The following is a 22,003-nucleotide window of genomic DNA, read 5'->3' as shown; positions in this document are numbered from 1 at the left end:
CGCAGCATTCCCGCCCGAGCCCGCGTTATCCCCGCGTTCTGTAAGGCCCATCAGGGCACGGCACGCTGTAATTACACGGCGAATTAGGGGCCGCTCCATGTAACGACGCTGTAATTACACACTTGGGGCGTGCGTTGGGGACTTCAGCACGAAAACGTGGAGGGAATGGGGGTTTGCTCCTATTCCCGGAAATCTCSCTCCCTGYTCCCGGGTTAAAAAGCAAGGGCGCRCTKTGGTGGATGCGTCCCTGAGGGACAGCTCTGTGAATTGCCTCCTTTCCACCCCGCTTCAGGGCTTTGGTGTGAAGTTGACGCTAAAAAGCCGGAGCTGTGGCAGCCGAGCTCAGGCAGTCCCCCCTCCTGGGAACCTCTCATTCCCGCATCCCGGCTGGATACCTCAGTAATGGGCATTTTGTCAGCGCATACAGAGGTAATTGCTCTCCTTCAGCCGAGTTCTCACCTCCTCCGCAGGCAATCAGCACCGAAAATGCGGGAGCAGCCCCGAGGCCTCCATTTCTGAGCCTCAGCCTCGCTGCTGCTGCTCCCAGCCCACACAGAGCATCCCCAGCCCAGCCCAGCTCTCACCTCGGCCGCAGTGCGGAGCGAAGCGTTCCCAAAGATCCGCGCTCAATTCCCTGCATCCCTAAAATCCCCTCAGCGCTTTCCCTTCCCCCGGCTCTGGCGTTCTGCGTGTCCCGGGGAGCAGCGCTGAGGCAGAGGGAGGGAGAGAACATCCCGAAGCGGGGAGAGAGATGCTGGAGCTCTCTGCCGTGTTTTATCCCGTGTGGAAAGAAAACACGGCCAGGCAGGAGCCAGCTCCTGTCAGCAGCAGGGAAACTGAGTCACATAGCAGCTGACACAGGCTGGAAGGATCAGCCCTGCAAGGATAACGCAGGATCGAACCTTCCTTTTTGGATGAGAATAATATTCCAAGTCCCTGAGCGCGTTTATCCCGAGCAGCTCAGCAAACTGACCCCCCTCGGACGGGCAGATCCGGCTGTGACCCCGTTCCGTRCACACCTGGGAACCAGGGACGGCTGCAAATTGTGCTCCCTGCACAAGGCAGGGCACAGAATGAAAGCATCCCCTCCTAAATCCTAAAGAAAAGGGATTTTCTCGGCCTTTGCCCGCAGCGAGGCTCTGTGGAGGAGCTCYGCATTTGCCAGATTCGCTTTAAATGCAAACTCCCTTATTTGTCGGCGATGAAAGTGAAAGCAAAGCCTGACCTGGCTGTGGGAAGGGGGAGCAGCGCGGTTCAGGAGGCTCCGGTACTCCAAACCGGCAGAGAATCTGTGCAGGACCTTCCCTGGACCCTGCACCACCACAGCAGGAGAACCAGAATCCTACAAAGGTTTGGATTGGAAGGGAAAATCTTGCTTCAGCCCTAACTGACGCTGGTCTGATCCTAAACAGAGGGAAAGGTTCTTGCCAGATAAAAATACACCCCTGGGATGCCACCCACGCACAGGCCAATGGAAACAACGTGTCCATGTCCCAGCTGTCCTCGGGGTAGGCATGGGAAGAGCAGAAAAGCCGAAAAATCCGGATTTCTGTGCCGTGTGTGCGCGGAGCAAATCCTTTCTCCAGGAACGAATCCACCCCTGTGCCCGACACACCCCTCCAGGGAAAGGAGACAAAAGGAGGRGTGGATGCAGGATGGGGAGCTCAGCATCCCTGCTGCACCTGGGATGTGCAGGAATGTCAGCTGGAATCGCCCTGGTACCTCGGGGGCTGCAAATCTGAAGCTTCCTCAGCAAGAAAGGAGCCCCAGTTCCATCCCACAGCTCCCAGCAAGAGCTGGGGAGCTGCTTCTGTCATCCAGCAAGGGCCGGGGAGCTGCTCCCCGCTCTGCCCACAGGCAGCAAATGCAGCTTGGCGGTGCTGCAGAAAACGAAGTGATTTGTGGAGGGCAGCGTTCACCAGCCCCAGGTGAAGTTCCTCCTTGGGGTTGATCTTTGCATGGTTTGGGGTTTTACTGTCTCAAAAAACGCCCCACCAAGCCATTGGTGGAGCAGTGATGTGTGTGCAGCCACAAGTGGTGTTTCCATCCTCTCCATCCTTATGAAAACACCCATAAAATAGGAAAAAAAAAAAAAAGTCTAAAAACACCCAGGCCATCAAATTGTATCTTGAAGGAGAACCCACCCCCGTGGGGTTCTGGCTCTGACCTGCTCATCTCACTCACACATTGCTGCTGGTAACAGCGGGGGTGAAAGGGGAGATGCGGCTTTGGAAGTTTTGTGCGACTCCACACTCCTTACAGGTTATTTTTAAACACTTTGGCCACACCACAAATCCCACCGAACGTTTTGCAGAGATGTGGGGTTTGTTTTGGGGGGTGAGAGGGGACAGATGGGCAGTTTTAGGGACACTTGGCACATCAAACATCCTGCACAGCTGAAATCCTAAGGCTGCRGGGACTCTCCCTACCCAAGGTTAATAACCCCATGGATCCCATCRGGCTTTGTGAAGGGACAAGGGGATGGAGCCCTTCTCAGCCCATCTTGGAATTAAGGACAATGGGAGCATTTGGTGGCAGATTCAGGGCGGCAGGAGCCATCAGGGAGCAGAGAAGGAGCGATGTCCCCCCGCAATAGCATGGCTGGATCCCAGGAACACAACCCAGCAGTATCCACACTCCTTCTCCCACCATCAATCCCACCAAACCGGAGAGCTGCAGCGTTCCCCCGAGCTGCAGGGGAAATGAGGTTAAGCCAGCTAATTGACAGCACTGACCTTTGTGGCTCCCAGCGAGCGCAGCCACCAGCACAGGAGCGGCTGCAGCTGAGGCCGAGGCGGGGGCAGCTCTTTTCTACCTCTTGGGTTTGTGTTTTTCAGTGCTCATCCTGCCCGAGYCTCAACTCTGGGTCAGMTCTAAGAACTGTTTGCTGACATCAGCTGCAGAAGGGCTTTCAGGGACAGAAGAACACGAGCTGAAGGCAGGGTGAGACTCTGAGTCCTCCCTTGGGGCACCAGGGAACTGCAGCGCTCCGGGGCTCGGCCACCCMGAGCACTCAGAGCCCCTGTTCGAGCTCTCACCCGCACCAGGAGAGCCCAAATTTAAACAGACCCTGGGGTGAAAAGCAAACCCCACACCCTCTGATGGTTCCAGGTGTTTATTCCCATCCCGTTTTCCTCTGCTCCAAGCAAACCTCAGCAGCTGAGGGGAAAGAATGAGTTTTAGGAAACCAAAGTTTTAGGAAATAGGCACAAATAGGTCCTCAGCTCCACTCCAGCCCTCATTTCAGCCGTTTAGGTGCATCCTCAGCATCTCTCRGGCATTTTGAAGCCCTCTGCTCCCCCAGCAGCGGGGAGCCCRGCTCAGCCTGGGAGCTCAGGGCGGGGAGCACCAGCACAGCTCTGCCCAGCACAGGGGGCTCAATTCGCCCGGGGAGGGCGGGAGGAGGGACCCCAAGGATCCCTCCTGCACCGGACCCTCTTTAGCCCCCGGATGCCTGACTTTGGAGTTCTCWGCAGCCCAGTTGATGCTGCACCAGCATCTGCCGAACTCTGAACACCAATCCCTGTGGGCTCCGGCACTCAGCTGTCATTTTATTTCCACATGCAGCCCAAAATCCCAATGCCCGCAGGGGCTGTTTCCCCTTTCTGGCTTTCCCAGAAACTTCCTAATTGGYAGAGAAACGCACAACTCTAATTTGATTTTCTTCAGCGCACCGGCGCTGCACAAAACCCAGCGAGCTTCCAGTTTGGCGCAGTGGGAATTGCAGCAGGGAGAGATGAAGCAACAGGACTCGGGTTTACGCAGAAAAAGGAAAGTTTGTTGGTTTTTTTTTTTTTCCTGCGGACCCTCCAAACTCCATCCTCCACCTCGCCTGGGCAGGGCACAGAGCAGTTGAGCGGCCGGGGTCAGCGAGCAGCCAGACGCCGCCGGAGTGTGAACAGCAGCCCTTATTCTGGTCAGRGCTCGGCTCGGAGCAGTAACCACAGCCAGCAGCACTGAACTCACCGCGACAACACAAAAAAACCCTTCTCGCCTGCCTTCAGCAACGCGCTGCTCTCTGCACCCTCCCTCCACCCATTTCTCCAGCTCCAGAAGGGCGGGAAAAAAAAAAAAATCAAAGCGGCGGGTTTTCCTGGATTAAACGTGCTAAATGCAGAGCAGTTAGCGCTGGAGTTGTGTTTGCCACATTGCKTGGGCCACACAAGACATTTCCAGGGAGGGATGGGGAGAACTCGCATCCCAGCTAAGGATGGGAACGGGCGGGGAGTCCCGGGGAGCGCATCTGTCCTGCCTGCCCGCCGGACGGGCTTGCCTTCATCCCGGCACGGATGCCAGGAGCYGGAGGAAAGGAGGCTGCAGGGGCGGCGGGATGAGTTTAAGCGAAGGAGGGGGATGGAAAGTCATAAAAGCGCTCGGAAAGTMAATTCGCCTTGGGCTGCGGGCAGAGCCCGGGCGGCGCCGCTGCGCTGCGACTCGGGGTACGCTCCGTGTTCCCTTCCAAAGACACCTCCAAAAATCCCCAGCCAAACCTCGCCGGTCACACCCTCCCAGCGCTCAAAGCTCCCCCCGCCGCCCTGGCAGGGAGAAGGGGACAGGGCTGCGCGGAGGGGAAGCGGCGCTCACCGGGGGACGGGAAGAGCTCGATGTCCACCTTCTCCGTCTTGATGATGGTCAGATCCACCGCCGCCTTCATGGCTGGGGCAGCGCCGCGGGGGCGTCGCGCCGGGAGCGGGGGGCGGCGGCTGAGCCCCGCCGAGCGCGGAGCGGGGCGCCCGGGGCAGCGCGGCCGGCGCTGCCTCCCTCCTCCCGCTGCTCTTCCTCCTCTTCCTCCTCCTCCTCCTTCTCCTCCTCCTGCTTCCTTCCTTCCTTCCTTCCTTCCTTCCTCCCTTCCTTCCTTCCGCGCTCCCTCGCTTCGCTCCGCTCCCGGCTGCGCTCCTCTCCCCTCCGCTGCGCTCCGCTCCGCCTCGCCCGTCCCCGCCGCCGCCGCCCCGGCCGGGCTGAGCCGAGGGGAGGGCGCTGGGCCGGCCCCGAGCGGTGACAGCGGCGGCAGGGACCCGCCCCGTCCCGCCCCGGAGGCGGCCCCGGACCCCGGCACCGCGGGGAGCGGAGCCGGCACTGCCGCGGGGATCGGGGTGTCCGGGGATGGAGCGGGGGCAGCGCATCCAGGGCGCCTCCGCCCCGACCTCTGCTCGCATCGCGGCCCCCAAACACGAMGGCAAAAGAGTTTGAACACGGGACAGCTCTGGCTGGAGCCGCTGCCCGAAACCGATGGTTCTTTAAACCAGGCCTGTTTTCTTCACCCTGCCTGTCTCAGCATGAACCCCTGCCTTTCACACTCAGCCCTTCAGCTCCCATCACCCCTCCATCCTCACACTATCCCCACACATTTCCAGCATCCATTCATCCTCACATTTCCAGCACTCCTCCATCCTCACACTATCCCCTCACATTTCCAGCACTCCTCCATGCTCACACCATCCCCTCACATTTCCAGCAGCCCTTCACATTCCCATCATCCTGCCTGGAGCAGCCTGATGCTCTCCCAGCCACAAGCATAGCCAGGGCAGTGTGTGTGCACCACGGGTGACAGCCAGAGGTGTTGTTCCCAGGCCTGCCTGGTACAGGTGGGAGGGCAAAAAGGGTCGGGAACTAACTGGATAAAAAGCATCTTGAAGATGCGAGATGAGTATCAGAGCCAGCACAGCTTGGAGTTAACAGAAGAATATCGGTTTTCACATGAAATCTGTTTGATTGTATTTAGGCAGCACAAACTTCAGACCACAAACGGCAGAGCAGAAGGAGAGTATGACTCACAGATGTCAGCTTACCGGTACAGCGAAAAAAAGTCATTAGCAACCAGCTCTTGTGGTTCTGTCACTCTGAAAGTCTCTAACAGCCTCCGATTCTCTGACACAGATCGGGCTGCTCTCATCAAAGATGGGCTCAAGTGAACACAGGCCCACAGGAGCAGCTGGCCAGGGTCAAAGTCATTGCTCAGCCCGTGGGATGGACCAGGGTCCCACTTCAAACACCCCTGAAACCTCTCAAGGGCCCAAAAGATGAGCTGCAGATGCAAACGCTGCAGCTCTGATTATTTGGCTTCTGCAGTGGGGCCCTTCTCAGCCACCACGGGCGTATTTATAGCAGGGGAGTTTGTGCAACTGAAAGAAGCTGCGAGGTGCCGGGGCCAGACGTGGAGAGCTGGCTCTGGCTGCACACACGGCTCTGCCAAGGCAGGCAGATCGAGCAGCAGGAGGGCTGAGAGCTGGCAAATCCAGGCAGGGAGCTCCAGCCCAAAGTTCATCTCCCTCACCCACTGACAACCTCTCACATTCCCAGTTYTACAGGCAATCGTGTTTCCAATTTACTTCCAAGCCAAGTTCTGGGCAACCTATTCCTGCAGCAKTGGAGCAGGACCGGTGATTTGCTGYGATGAAAAACCTCCCTCCACTGTTTCCTGAGGGCTGGGGAGAGCCTGAGCCCGGGATTGGAAACCTCAGCTGGTGGTTTGAAACCTACCACAGGAATGAACCTGGAAATCTGAAGGTGGAAAGGGGATGGCTGTGGGAATTAAATGTCGTCCCTCCCTGGGATGGGATCATGTGCTTGCACCTGCCCTCAGTTTGGGTTTCTTCCTTCCCTGTACAGCAACGACTGAAGGAAGAAACTGCAGAGAGCAGATTTAGCAGAGCGTTTCTAGTTGAAAATCAAAAGGGGATTCAGGAGAAACAGCTGCCTTTGCGTCTGATCTGTGATCCCTCCAGAGCAGCCTTGGGGAGAGAAACCTGATGCAGTTATCAGAGCCCCCAATCCTTCCCTTCCTGCGCTCGGCCGGGCTGCGATCCCGCGGCAGGAGAGGCCAGAGCTGGCTGCGGGTGCCGCTGCGTGCAGCTGCCTGACAGAGCCGGCAGAAAGCACCTGCGGCCCCAACCGTATGGAAATGACCCCYGGGCCGGATCGAGCGGCTGCAGCAAACCACAACCCCCGCAGAGAAACGGGGGAGGAGGCGCGGCGAGGTCAGGGGGGCTCGCCCAAACACGAACGGGACAGGCTGGTGGTGGCACACAGCACAAGGCTCTCCGGGCAGAGGTGGCCCTGGATGGAGMTGCCAGGGACTGAGGGTGGCAGCGGAGAAGGCAGAGGGTGCCCTCAGGGGTGTCTGCTTTAGCCTTGCTTTCCTGGGCTGATGCTTCTGGCTCGGCCTCTCCTGCAGCCTTGCAGTCTCGAGGGCTGGCTGAATTCCAGAGCACCTGTATTGGAGATCCTTCTCCCCTGCACCACGACAATGGCTCCAAAAAAGTCCTCTCTCACAGTAGTGTGGTTTGTATTAGTAGAGATGCACACACTGCTGGCATCCCGGCTCAGCCCTGACCCCGCAAAGCCGGTGATGCTGAGCCCAGCTTGGTCCAGGATGGCTGCAGAGGAGCTCTGGGCTTTGTCTCATCCCTCTGTGCTCCCCCAAACCCGAGTTTCATTTTGCTGGTGCAATGCACGGCAGCCCTGTCAAGAGTAGCTTGCTTTCAAGAGTAGCACCGGGGCAAAAATCCCCAAAAAAGGGAGGAAAAGAACAGAGTGGTTGCGGACGGAGGTTTCCTCCCAGGGCAGCTGAATCTCTCCTTCSAGCTCCATCCCAGCAGCCGCCTTAATTTGTGTTCACTTCAGAGCTGCAACATGAAAGCCCTGGCTCTGAGCTCCAGCTGAGCCGCTCAATGGCTCAGTGTTCGCAGAAGGCATGGAAGGAATCCATTGATTAGTTTCTTCAGCTGGGATGTGACCATTCGGAGCCCAAGACCTGCCAAACATGACTTCGCCTCAGCAACTGGTTCCTATTTGCTGCTCACAGGCTTTAGAAAAATCTTTCCTCTTCCCCATCCAAGTCTCCCCCTCCTTTTCCACTGGGTCGTTAYTGCACGTTAACATCCATCCAGGCTCCGTCCGGGGAGGGAGGATGCCGGGCTGGAGAGCGGCCCTGCAGCCCAAAGGTGGGCGATAACCATCTGCCCTCCCTCTGCCGTGCAGCCCCGCTCTTTGCAACTGCTGGGAACAAAGAAAGGCCGGGCAGTAATGCCCCATTGTTCCCAGGGCCGCTCCTAACCTTGGGCTAACRGAATAATAATAATTATTATTCATTTAACGCTGAGGAAAGATGTTAAAGAGCAGAGTCTTTGCTGTGATTTCTGAACACAAGGAGGGCTCTTCCGCGACCTCTCTCCGGACTGGGGTGGCTCTTTCACTTCCCCACGGCCAAATTCACTCCTGTCCCAGCCCAGGGCAGCTGCTGGCTCCCCTTCAGATGTCACGGAGCTGGGACAGCTTCTCCTTTTCTCAGATTTCCTCATTCTCATTCCAGCAGGAATTAGGTGTGATTCCTGGTCTGTAGAAGGAGCTTTTCCGAGCGCTGCTGCTACCAAAACGCGAGGTGAAATACAASGGCCACGTAATAACGTGGAGCATCCACCCAGCTGTAATGGCCAGGAAATGAAGAACACCGTATCCAATTAAAACTGCAGGGGGATATTTATGGCAGAACGTAATTAGCCAAATTGGAGCCTTCCCCAAAACTGCCATGGGATTTTTAATGACCGCGAGCGGTCAGGGACTGGGTTTGATGTTTTGTCAAGTAAACAATATCCAGAGGGCATGAGACAAAAATCAGGAGCAAAGGGGAAAGGGAAAAAAAAAAAAAAAACCCACCAAAAAAAAACCCCGTGTCCTGCAATTCCAGGGAGAAACGGAGACATGAAAGGATTTATCGTAACGGGGACATTGTTGGAAGGAGCAGCAGCCACCACTCCAAGAAAGGAAAGAGCAGGGAGGTGGCCCTGGGTGTGGAGATGGCCCTGTGCAATGAGAGGAAAGAGCAAGCGGCTGCCACGGCCGTTCCCCTGGGAGATACCTTTCCTGGAATTTAAAATGATACGAGAAATCCTTTCAAGCGCCGTAATAGCCGGGAAGCATTGCAGTATTTTGGTAAAAGCAGGCTGGATTAGCCCTGCTGCTGACTCCAGCCTCGCTGTTTGGCTCGGGTGGAGGCAGAGCTCGTTAGCTGCACATCCTGCGTGTGCCCCGGGCGGGCTGTGCGAGCCGGGCCGCCCCCAGACCCAGCGCGGGGTCCCGGGGGTGATGACCGTCCCCAGAGCGGGGCCGCTCCGTGCCCCAGATGTGGCCCCCGGTGGCCTCGCTGCGGGGCCGGAGGCTCGGGAAGCCCGAGCCGGGCGCTGGCGGCAGCAGAAGCAGGGCAGTGTTCCGCTGGGATAGGCAGCCCGGGGCCGGGCCAGCCCCGAGCCATCGCTGCCACAATGCCCTGCTGTGAGTGACCGGCYCCGGGCTCCGAGCGAGCCTCCGCGGCTCCTGCGCTCATTAACTGCCGCCGGCGAGGGCTCACAAAAGCCGCTTTGTGGCCAGCGGGGGTCAGCGCTCGGCACACGGAGCCACCGCCCCGTCACACGCCGGGGGACACCGAGCGAGCCTCACAAGCTGCTCGGGCATCTCCAAGGGCCTCCCGCTCCTGCCTTCCCAGAGGCGCTGATCCCGACCCTGAGGAGCTGCTCTGGGCTCCAGCAGCGCTATCCTGCCGGGAATTTCGATGGCGGGGGTGCTGCCACTCTCTCGTGTCCCTGTGGGAAGCAGCGGCTGGGTGGAAAATCCTCACAAGCCACTCTGCAGCCCTGATGGCTCTCCGGACATTTCCCCTCTCCCCTGGAGCCACAGTCCCGTGCTCTGGGTGAGCGCAGCCTGAGGGGTTTTGCTGTTGAGCTCTCGATATTTCGCGGTCACGTGGGGCTGACACACAGCAAACCCCACCTGCAGGAGCCCTCTCTTTCCTTGGCTCAGATCTCTGGGGYTGGGTCTCTCTGGCCTCAGATCTCTCTCCTTCAGAGCATAAACAAGCAGCCAGCTCAGGTCTAACAGCACTTCTCGGCTTGTGGCTGAACCCTTGGCAGTCCCAGTCTCTCCTTAGTGAACAGATCTCTGGTAGCCCTTGAAATTCCCTCCCCTAGGACCCAGGGAGGGATGGGATTACCAAGGAGCAGCAATGGGATCATTGCTCATAAATGGTGTCCTGACAGCCAGGCTGTGATCACTCACACTCATCTGCCCTTTCCATCTTTCATAAACCCACCACCACCAAAACACCMCCATGGCCTCACCAAACACCGAGGGACAGCCACATTTCACTTTATCGAGGTCCACACAAGCACCTACAAYGGAAGATCAGTCCAGTTCCAAGCCCTGGTATAGAATCCACAGCCTGGGAAGGGACAGCCACCAGGAAAATCCCATGGTTGGAAGTGATCAGCCCAGAAAACAAACCACAGGACTGCAGTAACCTCTGGGTTAACGCCGGGGCCAGGACAGAGGGGTTAAAGTGATGGAAGTTTAATTCCTGGTCAGTATTTCCACCTTTGTGCCCCCATCCCTTTTTTTTTTTAAATGACACTTTCTCCCTTTCCAAGGAGCTGGGAGTTCAGCAATCCCAAACGGAAAGCTCAGGGGTTGGGGTCTCTCCAAAGAGAGATGTGAGGGGAAAGCTCAGGAAAGAGAACTGGGATTTCCATCCCTTGTTGGGATTAAAGAGTACTGGGATATCCATCCCTTGTTGGGATTAAAGAGAACTGGGATTTCCATCCCTTGTTGGGATTAAAGAGAATTGGGATTTCCATCCCTTGTTGTACTGGACACTGGGAGCACAAACAGCCCCAGTCCCACAGCCAAGATCCCTCCATCCCAAACCCCTGTCCTGCCATGGCCATTAGGTGACAGCTACACACAGTCAGTGTGTGGGGATAATTCAGGGATGGGCACGATTATTCCACATACACCGTGCCCAAGGTATGGAAATTCCAAGATGAGACCCAGGTCCTGGAGCTGCCAGCAGAGACACCCCAGCATCACTCCTGGGATGAGGGATCCGCCTGCAAACGCGTCTCCAAGAGGAAAATCCCTCTCCCAGCGCTGGAAAACTCCTCTGCCGCAATTGTCTGCGCTTGGCAACCTGGCCTGGCAGGAACGCACGCCAGGGAAATATTCCTCCCTACACGTGTTTGGGTTTTTCGGGGTGGTTTTCTTGGCCGCCACTCCTGGCTCTGCAACAATGCCCGGCTTGTTCGGCCCCGYGCCGCAGGGCAGGCTTGAATAGATCTGTCTAAAATTATAATCGGGCAGCCCCCGGGGCTCTGCGAGATCACAGAGCCCACGCTGGGGCCGAACAAAGCCCCCCCTATTTCCCAACAATTAGCCCGGCTAAAAGGCCATCTATCTGCTGCCATCGCAGCCACCACGTGCCTCCCAGGCAGCCCATTGTGCCGCTAATTCAATAACACGCCTCTCTCCCCGGGAGCGGCTCCTGATGAGCTCCGAGATGCTGGCGGGTGTCAATGGGCAGCTGGTGGAGAGGGGATTGCGGCTCCCGAGGGGACACGGGCACCCCGAGGGGACACGGGCACCCCGAGGGGACACGGGCACCCCGAGGGGACACGGGCACCCCGGGACAGCCGCGGGCAGCAGCAGCGGGGATTGCAGCGGGTTAAAGGACCTTAAACTCCATCTCATTCCAGGGGTAGTTAAAGAACCTTAAACTCCATCTCATTCCAGGGGYAGGRACACATYCCGCTATCCCARGGTGCTCTAAACTCTGTCCAGCCTGGCCTTGGACTGCTCTGTGCCAGGGCTTCCCACYCTCACAGGGAAGAATTCTTTCCCAAAATCCAACTAAACCCACCCTCTTCCAGTCTGAAGCCATTCCTTCAGGAAGCTGCTGAACAGAGATCCTGAGATCCAGGAGCATTCAGCACACTCTGCTTCCCTACCCACCTCCCTGCTGCCTGCAGCAAAATTCGTGAAAACAGATGATTAATTTATTATTTTTCATGCTTAGCTGGTGGCTGGAGAAAAAAATCAGATGCAAATATTTTTTCTGAGTATGTTCCGGGATCATACAAACCAATTTGTCATGGGGGTTTTTCTTTTTTTTTTCTTTTCCCACACTTCTCATTGGGTTAAAGCAGTGAAAAGAAAATAAACAAGGAAAATGTTGTGTCATTCAACCAGAGCTAAAACTTTCTATTTTTGCTCTTTTAATATGGGAAGGAATTGCAAAATGGAAAATAAAAAAGGCCTATTAAAAGTAAWTTGTTAACAAGCTCTTTTCACCCAGTTAGTTCACCTCTTTGAGGAGGTTCTGTAGGAGGGGAAGATCTCTGCTGAGGATGAGGCAAAAGGGAGGCAGGATTTGTGTTCTGTGAGATGAAACAAAATAACCTCTGGGTTGGAGTTGCCTTTCAGTCTGAAAGGGAGTTCTGGGAAGTGAAGAAAATCCACTCAGATGATCCATTAAATATCTCAGGGATGTTTGAAATGTCCTGGGCTACCATGGCCATCATCCATCCCTGGGGGAGGTGGACACAACCTCCTGGACACCCAGCCTGCACCAGCTCAAGCCCAAAGCCACGGGAGGAGTTTTTCCCCATCATCCCAGCCCAGTTCCTCGGGCTGAGCTCCAGCACAGAACCCCGAAATCACCCCAGATGTTCAGCACCTTTTCTCACATGCTCCCAGGACCCAGAAGAAATTCAGCTCCCTTCTATCAAGGTCCCAGCCAGCAGTGGCTGCAAATATCCCCTTTACCCCCTTTAAACCATCGTTTTCCACCCCTGGCAATTTCAATCATGGTTTTCATCCCCGGAGAAGCGTGGCTGGAGCATGGGGAAGGTGGGCCAGCAGATTAATGAGCTGATTTCCTGTGGACCTGCGGCTGAGACAGAGCCCCTTCCACCCAAAGAAAACAGCAAATCCCCAATTCTCATCTCTCGTGGGGAGGAAGGGCATGGAGGAGGAGGATAAGGAGGCAGAGCTTGGTTTCATTCTAATGGGAACCAAAGCYAGCTCCTGTTTTCCAAACCCACCCTGGGGAGCAGCTGCTGCTGGAGCTTGGGTGGGAAGGATCCGGGAAGCTTTAGGGGTGCATCAGGGAATGTATCCATCAGTGTGTGAGCACATCCATGGRGTTTCATTGCAAAAGCACAGGGATCAACCCAATGCACGCTGTTACTGAACTCACATTTAAAACCTGCACTCAGGAAATTAAAAAAGTTTGTACCAAATAACCAAATTTTACCAGGAAAAACATCACTAAAATATGTGCCATGGCTCACGTGAAGGCCTCAAAGGGGCTACACAAGAGTCCAGCCCCAAACACCATTCAGCATAACCCAAAGCAGTCTCCTCAGCCCTCTGGCAGCCTGCAAACCCCACAGCCAGCTCTGAGAGCTCCATTCATCACAACTCCCAAATAAAGGGCAGGAGCCAAGAAAAAGCCACCTCCCCTCACCCAGCCAGTGCCCTCGATCCCAAAGCTCTGGGAATGGCTCCACAGCCACTTGATTAATAAGGGCCCAGGGGGGAAAAACCGTTTATATAACCTCGTCTTCTCTAAACTTCCTAAGTGCTTCAGAAAGTGGCTGCCCTGGAAACCCAAACTGGAAACGAAAAATATTATCCTGCCATTTATAAACATCCCTGGTGCTAATGAAGTGAGGAGCRGCAGCAGTGGCCAGCGAGGGCGAGGTGCTCTGGGCAGGCGTGGGAGAGCCCCAAAACCCTGATTTCAGGTGGGTGGGGAGAGGAAAGTCCTCCCACCACCATCCCAGTGCTGCTGGAGCTATGAGGACCCTGGGCAGGGATTTGGGAAGAGGGGTAGTTATGGAAGGATGGTTATGGAAAGATGGCTGTGCTAAATGCAGGGGCTGGGAGCAAATGTAGGGGCAGAAGGGCACAGTGACCACAGGCAGGAGCAAGGGGGTGAAACCTCTAAAATCAGTGCCCCAGGCTCAGAGTGTCACCAGGGTGAAGCAGCACATCCTGCTCCTGGAAAACAGGGATGGAATTTTGGTGCTCCGAGCTCCAAATGTGGCTGGGGCAGGGAGCATGTCCAGCTCCTGGAAAACAGGGATGGAATTTTGGTGCTCCAAGCTCCAAATGTGGCTGGGGCAGAGCAGCACATCTTGCTCCTGGAAAGCAAAGAGGGAATTTCAGTGCCCCAAGCTCAGAGTGAAGCTGGGGTGAAGTGGCACATCCTGCTCCTGGAAAGCAGGGACAGAATATTGGTGCTCCAAGCTCCAAATGTGGCTGGGGCAGGGAGCACGTCCTGCTCCTGGAAAACAGGGAGGGAATTTCGATGCCCCAAACTCAGAGTGAAGCTGGGGGAAGCAGCACGTCCTGCTCCTGGAAAGCAGGGAGGGAATTTCGGTGCTTGCCATGCTCCAGCCTCTGTGGGATAAACGGCCCAGGCTGCTYGAGCAGGTCAGCAGAGCACAGCTGTTTACACCACCGTGCTCTGAATAAACACAGAGCAGCCCAAATTTAGCTCTCGGGTTCAACCACCCCGCGCCTCGCAGCCCCTCGGCCACACATCCCGACCCAAGAGCCAGGACAGCAGAACGCTCCAGCCCACTGCTCCATCTGCTTTCCCTGCTGGCATTTCCCACGGAGATTTGCTTTTGCATCAGCACCAGAAAACGCTGAGGTTTGGCTGGAAATATTTGGATTTGGTTTTGACAAAATATTGATGATTTCCGCCCAACAATCTGTCACTTTTGGCAGCAACGAGGAGAAAAGTAAAGAAAAAAAGAGGTTTTTCCTCAAGATATGGGGACTGAGCTGACACCCAGCCTGGGACTCGGTGTGAGGGGAAGGCAAATCAGAGCTACTGGGCTGCCTCGTTATCCTGTCAGTCTGATTACTGTAGAGGAAAATGCTCCTGCTTCCCTGGATGGAAACACAGCCAGGGCTGCCAGACACAGGAGGCCTCTGCTGTCCTGGGGTCAGGCAGGGCTCGATGTAAAGCAGAGGAGGAGCAGGTCTGGTCACCTCTGGAGATGTCTCAGAGAGCCCAAGGTTGCWGGTGGTGAGGASGAGATGCCAGCTTTATTTCCATCAYTGCCTTCCTGAATTAGTGCTGCCTCTGGAGCCTGGAAAAGCGGGTTGAAATCTCCCGAGCRCAGGCTCTTCTGCAAGATGCCTGGAACTGACCAAATTAGAATTTTTCCATGAAGAAGCTCCCTTGGGGCATCTCCTCCTTTTTTCCTACTCTACCTCAATGCTGACATCAGTCTGACCAAAGCAAGTGCCCCCTGGCCCCGCKTGAACCTCGGATGTGGAGAGTGAATCACAGAGAAAAGCATTCCTGACTCCTGAAAAAGAGCTGCTGCTGAGTGAGGGAGAAGGAGCTTGGGCTGGATCTGCTTGAAAATCAAATCTCGCTTTGGTGGAGCAGTTCTTTTTCTCCATTTTCCCTAAACACCAAASCCTGGCACAACCTGAGGCTGCTTCCCCTTGTCCTGTCCCTCGTTAAGGGGGAGAAAAGACCAACCCCACTTGGCTCCACCCTTCTGCCAGGGATTTGAGGAGATCCCGGCTTTGCCTCCCAACCCGCCCTTGCAGCATCACAGGGGAAGGCAAAACATCAAAAGAGCAGCCCTAAGAGAGGATCAGAGGTCTCCAAAGGCTGGAGATGCTCCTTTCATGAGGCMAAAGTTGAAAATAAGCCCATGTGCRAATTCCACCCTCCAGCCCAAACCATTCCCACCCCTCAGTGAATCCATCTGGAGCCAGGCAGACGAGAGTTCCGTGCTGTCCCACAGAGAATCCACCATCCCAGCACACRCAGGACCCCGTTATCCCTGCCTGCTGCCAGAGGGGCCTGGCCCTCCTTTTCCAAAGCCTGGTGGTCCCAAAGCCCCCAAGGAAAGCTCCATCTGGAGGGCTGGGAGGCTCCAGCACACACTGGRGAGGCAGCTCCAGGGCCAAGGATCGCTCCAGCCATCCCTGTCCGTGTGTGATCCCAGYACTCGCACAGCCCCGCTCTCCAGGGAGCCCCAGCCACTCTCCTGACCCTGCTGAGTAAAGCATGGCAATAAAATGTGCTCTGAATGAATCATCTGCATCTGCGACATGAGAAACTGCAGGGAGTCAGGGGGCTCACTCCAATGGGGTCTCATTCCAATGGGGTCTAGCTGCAATGGGATCTCACTCCAATGGGATCTCACTCCAATGGGATCTCACTCCAGTGGGATCTCACTCCAATGGGATCTCACTCCAGTGGGATCTCACTCCAATGGGATCTCACTCCAATGGGATCTCACTCCAATGGGGTCTCACTCCAATGGGGTCTCACTCCAATGGGATCTCACTCCAATGGGGTCTCACTCCAGTGGGATCTCATTCCAATGGGGTCTAGCTGCAATGGGATCTCACTCCAATGGGATCTCACTCCAGTGGGATCTCACTCCAATGGGGTCTAGCTGCAATGGGACCTCGCTCCAATGGGGTCTCACTCCAATGGGGTCTCACTCCAGTAAAAGCAGTGGGATTTAGATGCCTGAAGACTTTCAGGTTAGTGACATAGCCCATCCAAAGCCCAGCTGTAAGGCTCAGCCAGGCCCCCTAAATCTGTTCTTACCCCTGAGAACCCTTCTCCCATAAGAGGCCGGGCTGGACAGGGCTTGGAGCAGCCTGGTGCAGCAGAAGGTGTCCCTGCACATGGGATGAGCTTTAAGGTCCTCCCAGCCCAAACCATTCCATGGTTCAATGGCCATGGGTGCTGGGAAGAGTCAGCAGGACTGAGAGCTCAGGTGAATGAACCCTTCCCCAGAAAAGAGGAGGCTGCACTGCAGGGCCGTTCCAGTCAAACACTCGATTGCTGCACAGCTGGGCTGCAGAGGGATCTGGGTGAGCAGCAGGAGATCAGTACCCCATATTTGCCCCCAAGAGCTCCAGGCGAAGAGAGAAACCTCACTGGCACAAAGCAGGCTCTGATAAATGAGGCACAGAGAGCTCCTCAGGAAAGCTCAGCACTGGCTCTGCTTGGAAAAGGAATCATTCCCATTCCCAATCCCATTCCCAATCCCATTCCCAATCCCATTGCCATTCCCATTTTCAATCCACAGCAGGGGCAGCTCGGGCTGATTTCCATCCCATTTCAGAAAGAGAGCAAAGAGATAGACTCCCATACAGGGCTTTCAAGGAATATCCATCCTAATCCTTACTCCCCTAAGCCTGGCCCTTCTCCTTCCTGCTCTGCCCCTCCCAGAGCTGTGCTGGGGCACAGGACGGTCCCATCCTCCTGGAAGTGTCTGTGTGTTGGAAATAACAATTAAAAGAACAGACAGACCATCCTAATTGACCTCCCCCCAAATGTCTGACAGCAGCTTCTCAGGCTGAAGTGATGCAAATAGCTCAGATAAGGCTCAGATAAAGTATCTGTGCTCTCAAGGGCTTATCTGAGCTGAACACCAGCTCCAAAAATCCTGAAATTTGCCCCGTGGGACTGTCTCTGGAGCTTGATTTCCATCTGAAGCCTCGACCTCCAGAGGCTGCAGAAACAGCTCCWGTTCAAATGCATTCTTGAGATAGCRKGGTGGGACCCGGCAGGTCTGCAGCCCCCTATCGCGGCTATCTGGGATTTGCCTCCTGCTGGGAATGTCGCAAGAGCGGGGCTGATGGCTCAASAAACCGGTGACGGCCCCTTTCACCACCCGCTCACACCCCAGAGGCTGAGGGAAAACCTTCCCAGCTCTGATGGAAACATCACTTTCACTTGGCTACAGACTGTTCCACCCTGGCTTGTGCCTTCAGGCCCTGCTCAGCGATTGCAGGCACAGGGAGGGATCGAGGGGCAGCTCAGGGTGCGGGAATTCCATCAGGGACCGGGGCAGTGGGACATTGGGATGAGATCTGGGGCTCCTGGGTGCAGCAAGGACCTGGTGCAGACTCTGCGGGCTCTCTGACAGCCCCAGGGGGAAAAGGGAATCAGCAACCCTGGGGCAGGTCTGGGAGAACAGAGCAGGCTCCCAGTYCCTGATATTCACTCAGAAACACTCCTGCTGGAGATCCAACCTCCCCAAAACACACGGAGCTGAGAAAGGTGTGAGACTGGGGAGTGACATCCATCCCTGGTGCACAGCTTGGGCTGGAAATGGAGATGGGAATGAATGGAGCTGGGAATGGAGATGGGAATGGAGATGGGAATGGAGATGATGGGAATGGAGATGGGAATGGAGATGGGAATGGAGATGGGAATGGAGCTGGGAATGGAGCTGGGAATGGAGATGGGAATGGAGCTGGGAATGGAGATGGGAATGGAGCTGGGAATGGAGATGGGAATGGAAATGGGAATGGAGCTGGGAATGGAGATGGGAATGGAGATAGAACTGGGAATGGAGATGGGAGACAAGCTGGGAATGGAGATGGGAACAGAGCTGGGAATGGAAATAGCAATAGAGCTGGGAGAGGAGCTGGGAATGGAGCTAGGAATGGAGATGGGAATGGAGCTGGGAATGGAGATGATGGGAATGGAGATTATGGGAATGGAGCTGGGAGTGGAGCTGGGAATGGAGATGGGAACGGGGCTGGGAATGGTGCTGGGAAGTCCATCCTAAGGCCAGGCTCAGAGAAGGATATTTGGGATCTCCTGTCAGAGAAGGATATTTGGGATCTCTTTGGAAGCTGGTTCAAAGCCCTCTGAGCTCCCTCACACCTGGACTGGGATCACTCCGTGCCCTGTGGGAGCACCGAGGGTCTCCCATCTCCTGCCAGATCCTGTATCCCATGTGCTCTACAGACACAGGGGTAAAAGGGAGCAGGAAGGATCCCTCCCCGAAGGGTTTGCAGCCAAAGAATCTACAATCTGATCATTCATACACCTCATGCAAATCTGGCAAGGATGGAAAAAGAGAGCTTTCTGAAAACCTTTCAAAGCTCTGCAGAAATTGCCCAAATCCCGCTGATCCAAGCTGAGAGATTTCCTCTCTGCAGAGGTTTGCAGCCGGCAGGCAGAGTTCTCAGGCAAGAATCACGATGAAATTCTGTAGGATAGCTCATAAACCAGAGGAAAAAAACTCATTTCCTAGTAAAAATTCCCAACGGCTCGTTCCCAAAGGGCTGCAGGATTGCTGTGGAGTGCTGGCTTCCCTTCTGCCCTGGCCAGAAACTGGGATTGGGGGAAAATGCGTGGGCACGTCTGGCCTCCCAGGGCTCCTTGGCACTGGCAACACCACAGTTAACCATGGGCCCCAAAATCCAGGAATTGAGGGAAAACTAGTGGCAGGGTCCAGTTCCCAGCACTGGGAGCACTAGGGTGAACCATTAGACCCCAAAATGACAGGGATTGAGGGAAAATGCTTCATGGATGGCACTGGCAGCCCCAGGGTTAACCAGGAAGTGCCAAATCCCAGGCTTTGAGAGAAAATGGGTGGGCAGGATCCAGGCTCTTAGAGCCCCACAGCACTGGAAGCATCAGGGTTAACCACAAGCTCAAAAATCCCAGGAATTGTGGGAAAATGGTCCATGGATGGCACTGGCAGCCCCAGGGTTAACCATGAACCCCCAAACCCCAGGGATTGAGAGAAAAAGCTGTATGGATGGCACTGGCAGCCCCTGAGCCCCAAAATCCCAGGGAGCGAGGGAAAATGGGTGGGCAGGATCCAGGCTCCCAGAGCCCCACAGCACTGGCAGCCCCAGAGTTAACCACAAGCCCCAAATCCCAGGGACTGAGGGAAAACACTGCATGGATGGCACTGGCAGCCCCAGAGCCCCAAAATCCCAGGGATTGAGGGAAAACACTTCATGGATGGCACTGGCAGCCCCAGAGCCCCCAAAATCCCAGGGAAAACACTGTATGGATGGCACTGGCAGCCCCAGGGTTAACCACAAGCCCCAAAATCCTGAGGATTGAGGGAAAATGCCTCATGGATGGCACTGGCAGCCCCAGGGTTAACCGYAGCAGCGCCCTGCGAGGCAGCGATTTCTGCTTTATTTCAGCAGGGGAAGTGTGTCCCGGCCTGATTAGCCCAATGGTTTCCTCTTTTCCCATAACCTCCAGACCCCCATGGCCTAAGTGTTTACTTTCTGAAATAAAAAATCTGCCAGTGTTTTTCTTTTTGCGGGGCATGTGTATTTTGGGAGGATTCGGGGGGGAGGGAAGTGGAGGGGGAGCCGAGTGGGACGGGAGGCTGGCGCACACCTCCCTCCYCTCTCCCACCCCTCACCCCAGCTCGTTCCCAGCTGCAGCCTCAGAGCTGAGACTTCTGGCTTGGACGTGAGGGAGAGAGAGAGARAGAAATGCATTAATGAGAGAGTTGAGGCTCTTGCTCCAGCAGCCATAAACACAGGGAACATCTGGAGGGAGCCGGAGGTGCTCCAAGCTGCCAGCAGCTGAGAGGATTGGGCTGTTTGTAGGGTCCAACATTCCTACTGCCTGCCCTGCCATGCTCTCCTGCCATCCCACTGTCCTGGCACATCATTGTTCCATTTTCCCAGAGAAAACACAATCAGGGAATCCTAAAGGTTGGAGAAACTTGCCAAGATCACCCAGACCAAGCCTTCCCCCAGCACCGCCGGGTCCAGCACCAAACAGTGGCCCCGAGTGCCACATCCACACATGTCCTGAACACTTCCAGAGGCAGGGATTCCGCCCCTTCCCYRSRAAGCCTGTTCCAAATCTCTCTCCTCACTTCTGCTGCCCTCCCCGCTCCTCACCAGCCCAGCAAAGCCCCCTGAGTGCTGCAGCAAGAGCTGGCCACGGGCAGCCAAACTCCCTGGGGAGGGCTCTGTGCCCCCAACACCTCACTGTTCTGAGGAATTTTCTTGGGAAAGCTCATCCCCCCCACTCCCTCAAGTTTTGCTTGGTGTGGCCTSTCTGAAGTGTTTGGGGGTGCAGGATGGTTTCCTCCTCTGGAAAATGAAACATCCAGCTCTCCATCCCCACAGAGGATGGGGGGGATCAGTCCTGCTCCAAGGGCAGGGCCCAGTCCCTGGGATTTTGGGGCCTTGTGGCTCACCCTGCTCCAGGGACATCCCAAAATGAGATCCCTTCTGCAGGCACCCTCCAGGCACTCCTGGATAGGATGTCCTGGACAGGCTGTGGCTCTGTCCCTGCCTCCCACACTCCCCATCCCGTTATTCCTTTCCTGAGGCACACAGGAGCCCTCAGTGCTGCTGCTCGTTCTGCTGCTCATTTTTGCAGCTCCCTCACTTGAGTTTGGCCCTTGCTGAGCCCCAACCCCTTGTTACACCTGAGAATCCCAACAAACCCCCAGGTTCCTCCCAAACCCACGCAGCAGCATTCCAGTTTGCCCAGCCCCAGCCCGGGGTCCAACGCCCTGCCCTGAGCTCCATCCCTCATCCCAGCTGACCCAAGGGGGAAAAGAGCTCTGAGCTCATTCTCCGCTGCTGACCSAGGCACAGGGAGCTCCCTGGGGTTTTGTCTTGGAGAGGCCACATGGGGAATTTTCCAGGCTCAGGCAGGAAACAAATGGAAAAGTGAAAGCCTGGATTTCTGTCATTCCATGGCCTCAGTGCAATAATCCTCTGCGAGTGCTGAGCTGCAGCGGGTCCCAGCACCTCTGAGTGCCACGGGAGCACCTGCAGGTGTGTTCCTCACTGGGAAATCTGCTGGATCTGCAGGAATTGCAGCTCCCCTGAGCTGAGAGCAAAGCCTGAGTGCTCATCCTTCTCAGGACACACCACAGACCCTGCAATCCATTCCCAAGGCACAGAGGGATCGTTTCTCTCTACCAACAGATTGGAAAGCGGCCATAACAGAGAAAATGTGTGTCCTTCAACAGACAGAGTGTCCCAGTACAGCAACTGGGTGGGACTGGAGCCGGTGGAACACCCTGGGGTGTCACAAAGGAAAAGGGAAAGAGCCCCCCAGGCCGGCTCCAGGCCCAGAGAAGCTGTGCCATGTCACAGGGTGACAACAGAGCCCAGCAGGAAGGGCTCCCTCAGGGCCAGGGAGAGCTGTGTGGCAGGGAGAGCAGGATTTTGTGCAGGGTGGGCAGGGGCAGGATTTTGTGCAGGGCTTCCTCTGGGGCATGGAATGAGTTCCCATCCATCACACCCCTCCCACGGGGGCTCACCCCCTTTTTCCACTTCTTCTGCTTCCCTTCACCTTCTCTACATCCTCCCCTGCCTGCTCCTGGTGTGTTAAGGAGAGTGAGGAGAGTCTGGCTGGCCCAGGGCTGAGCCTGGCTGCTCCCTGGGC

General features: G+C 56.0%; 1 protein-coding gene across 3 annotated transcripts in view; it reads right to left on the bottom strand.

Moving 5' to 3' along the window:
• Window positions 1-22,003, bottom strand: part of ETS1 (ETS proto-oncogene 1, transcription factor) — an 82,263-nt gene that overhangs the window by 45,439 nt on the left and 14,821 nt on the right. The window contains exon 1 of one of the 3 annotated variants that reach the window (XM_057373523.1): window positions 4,585-4,804. The exons of the other annotated variants lie outside the window; for them this stretch is intronic. Coding sequence (XP_057229506.1) covers window positions 4,585-4,654 — 70 coding nt within the window. The 5' untranslated portion in view covers window positions 4,655-4,804. Of the gene's footprint in view, window positions 1-4,584; window positions 4,805-22,003 lie in introns of those variants that run through there. 3 annotated transcript variants of the gene reach the window in all.

This window comes from Malurus melanocephalus, unplaced genomic scaffold, assembly GCF_030028575.1.
Source record: "Malurus melanocephalus ecotype Western Australia unplaced genomic scaffold, MMel_1.1 scaffold_201, whole genome shotgun sequence".
In the NCBI taxonomy this organism is placed as follows: Eukaryota; Metazoa; Chordata; class Aves; order Passeriformes; family Maluridae; genus Malurus; species Malurus melanocephalus.
The sequence above is the reverse complement of the archived record's forward strand: the minus strand, read 5'-3'. Positions and strand labels throughout refer to the sequence as shown.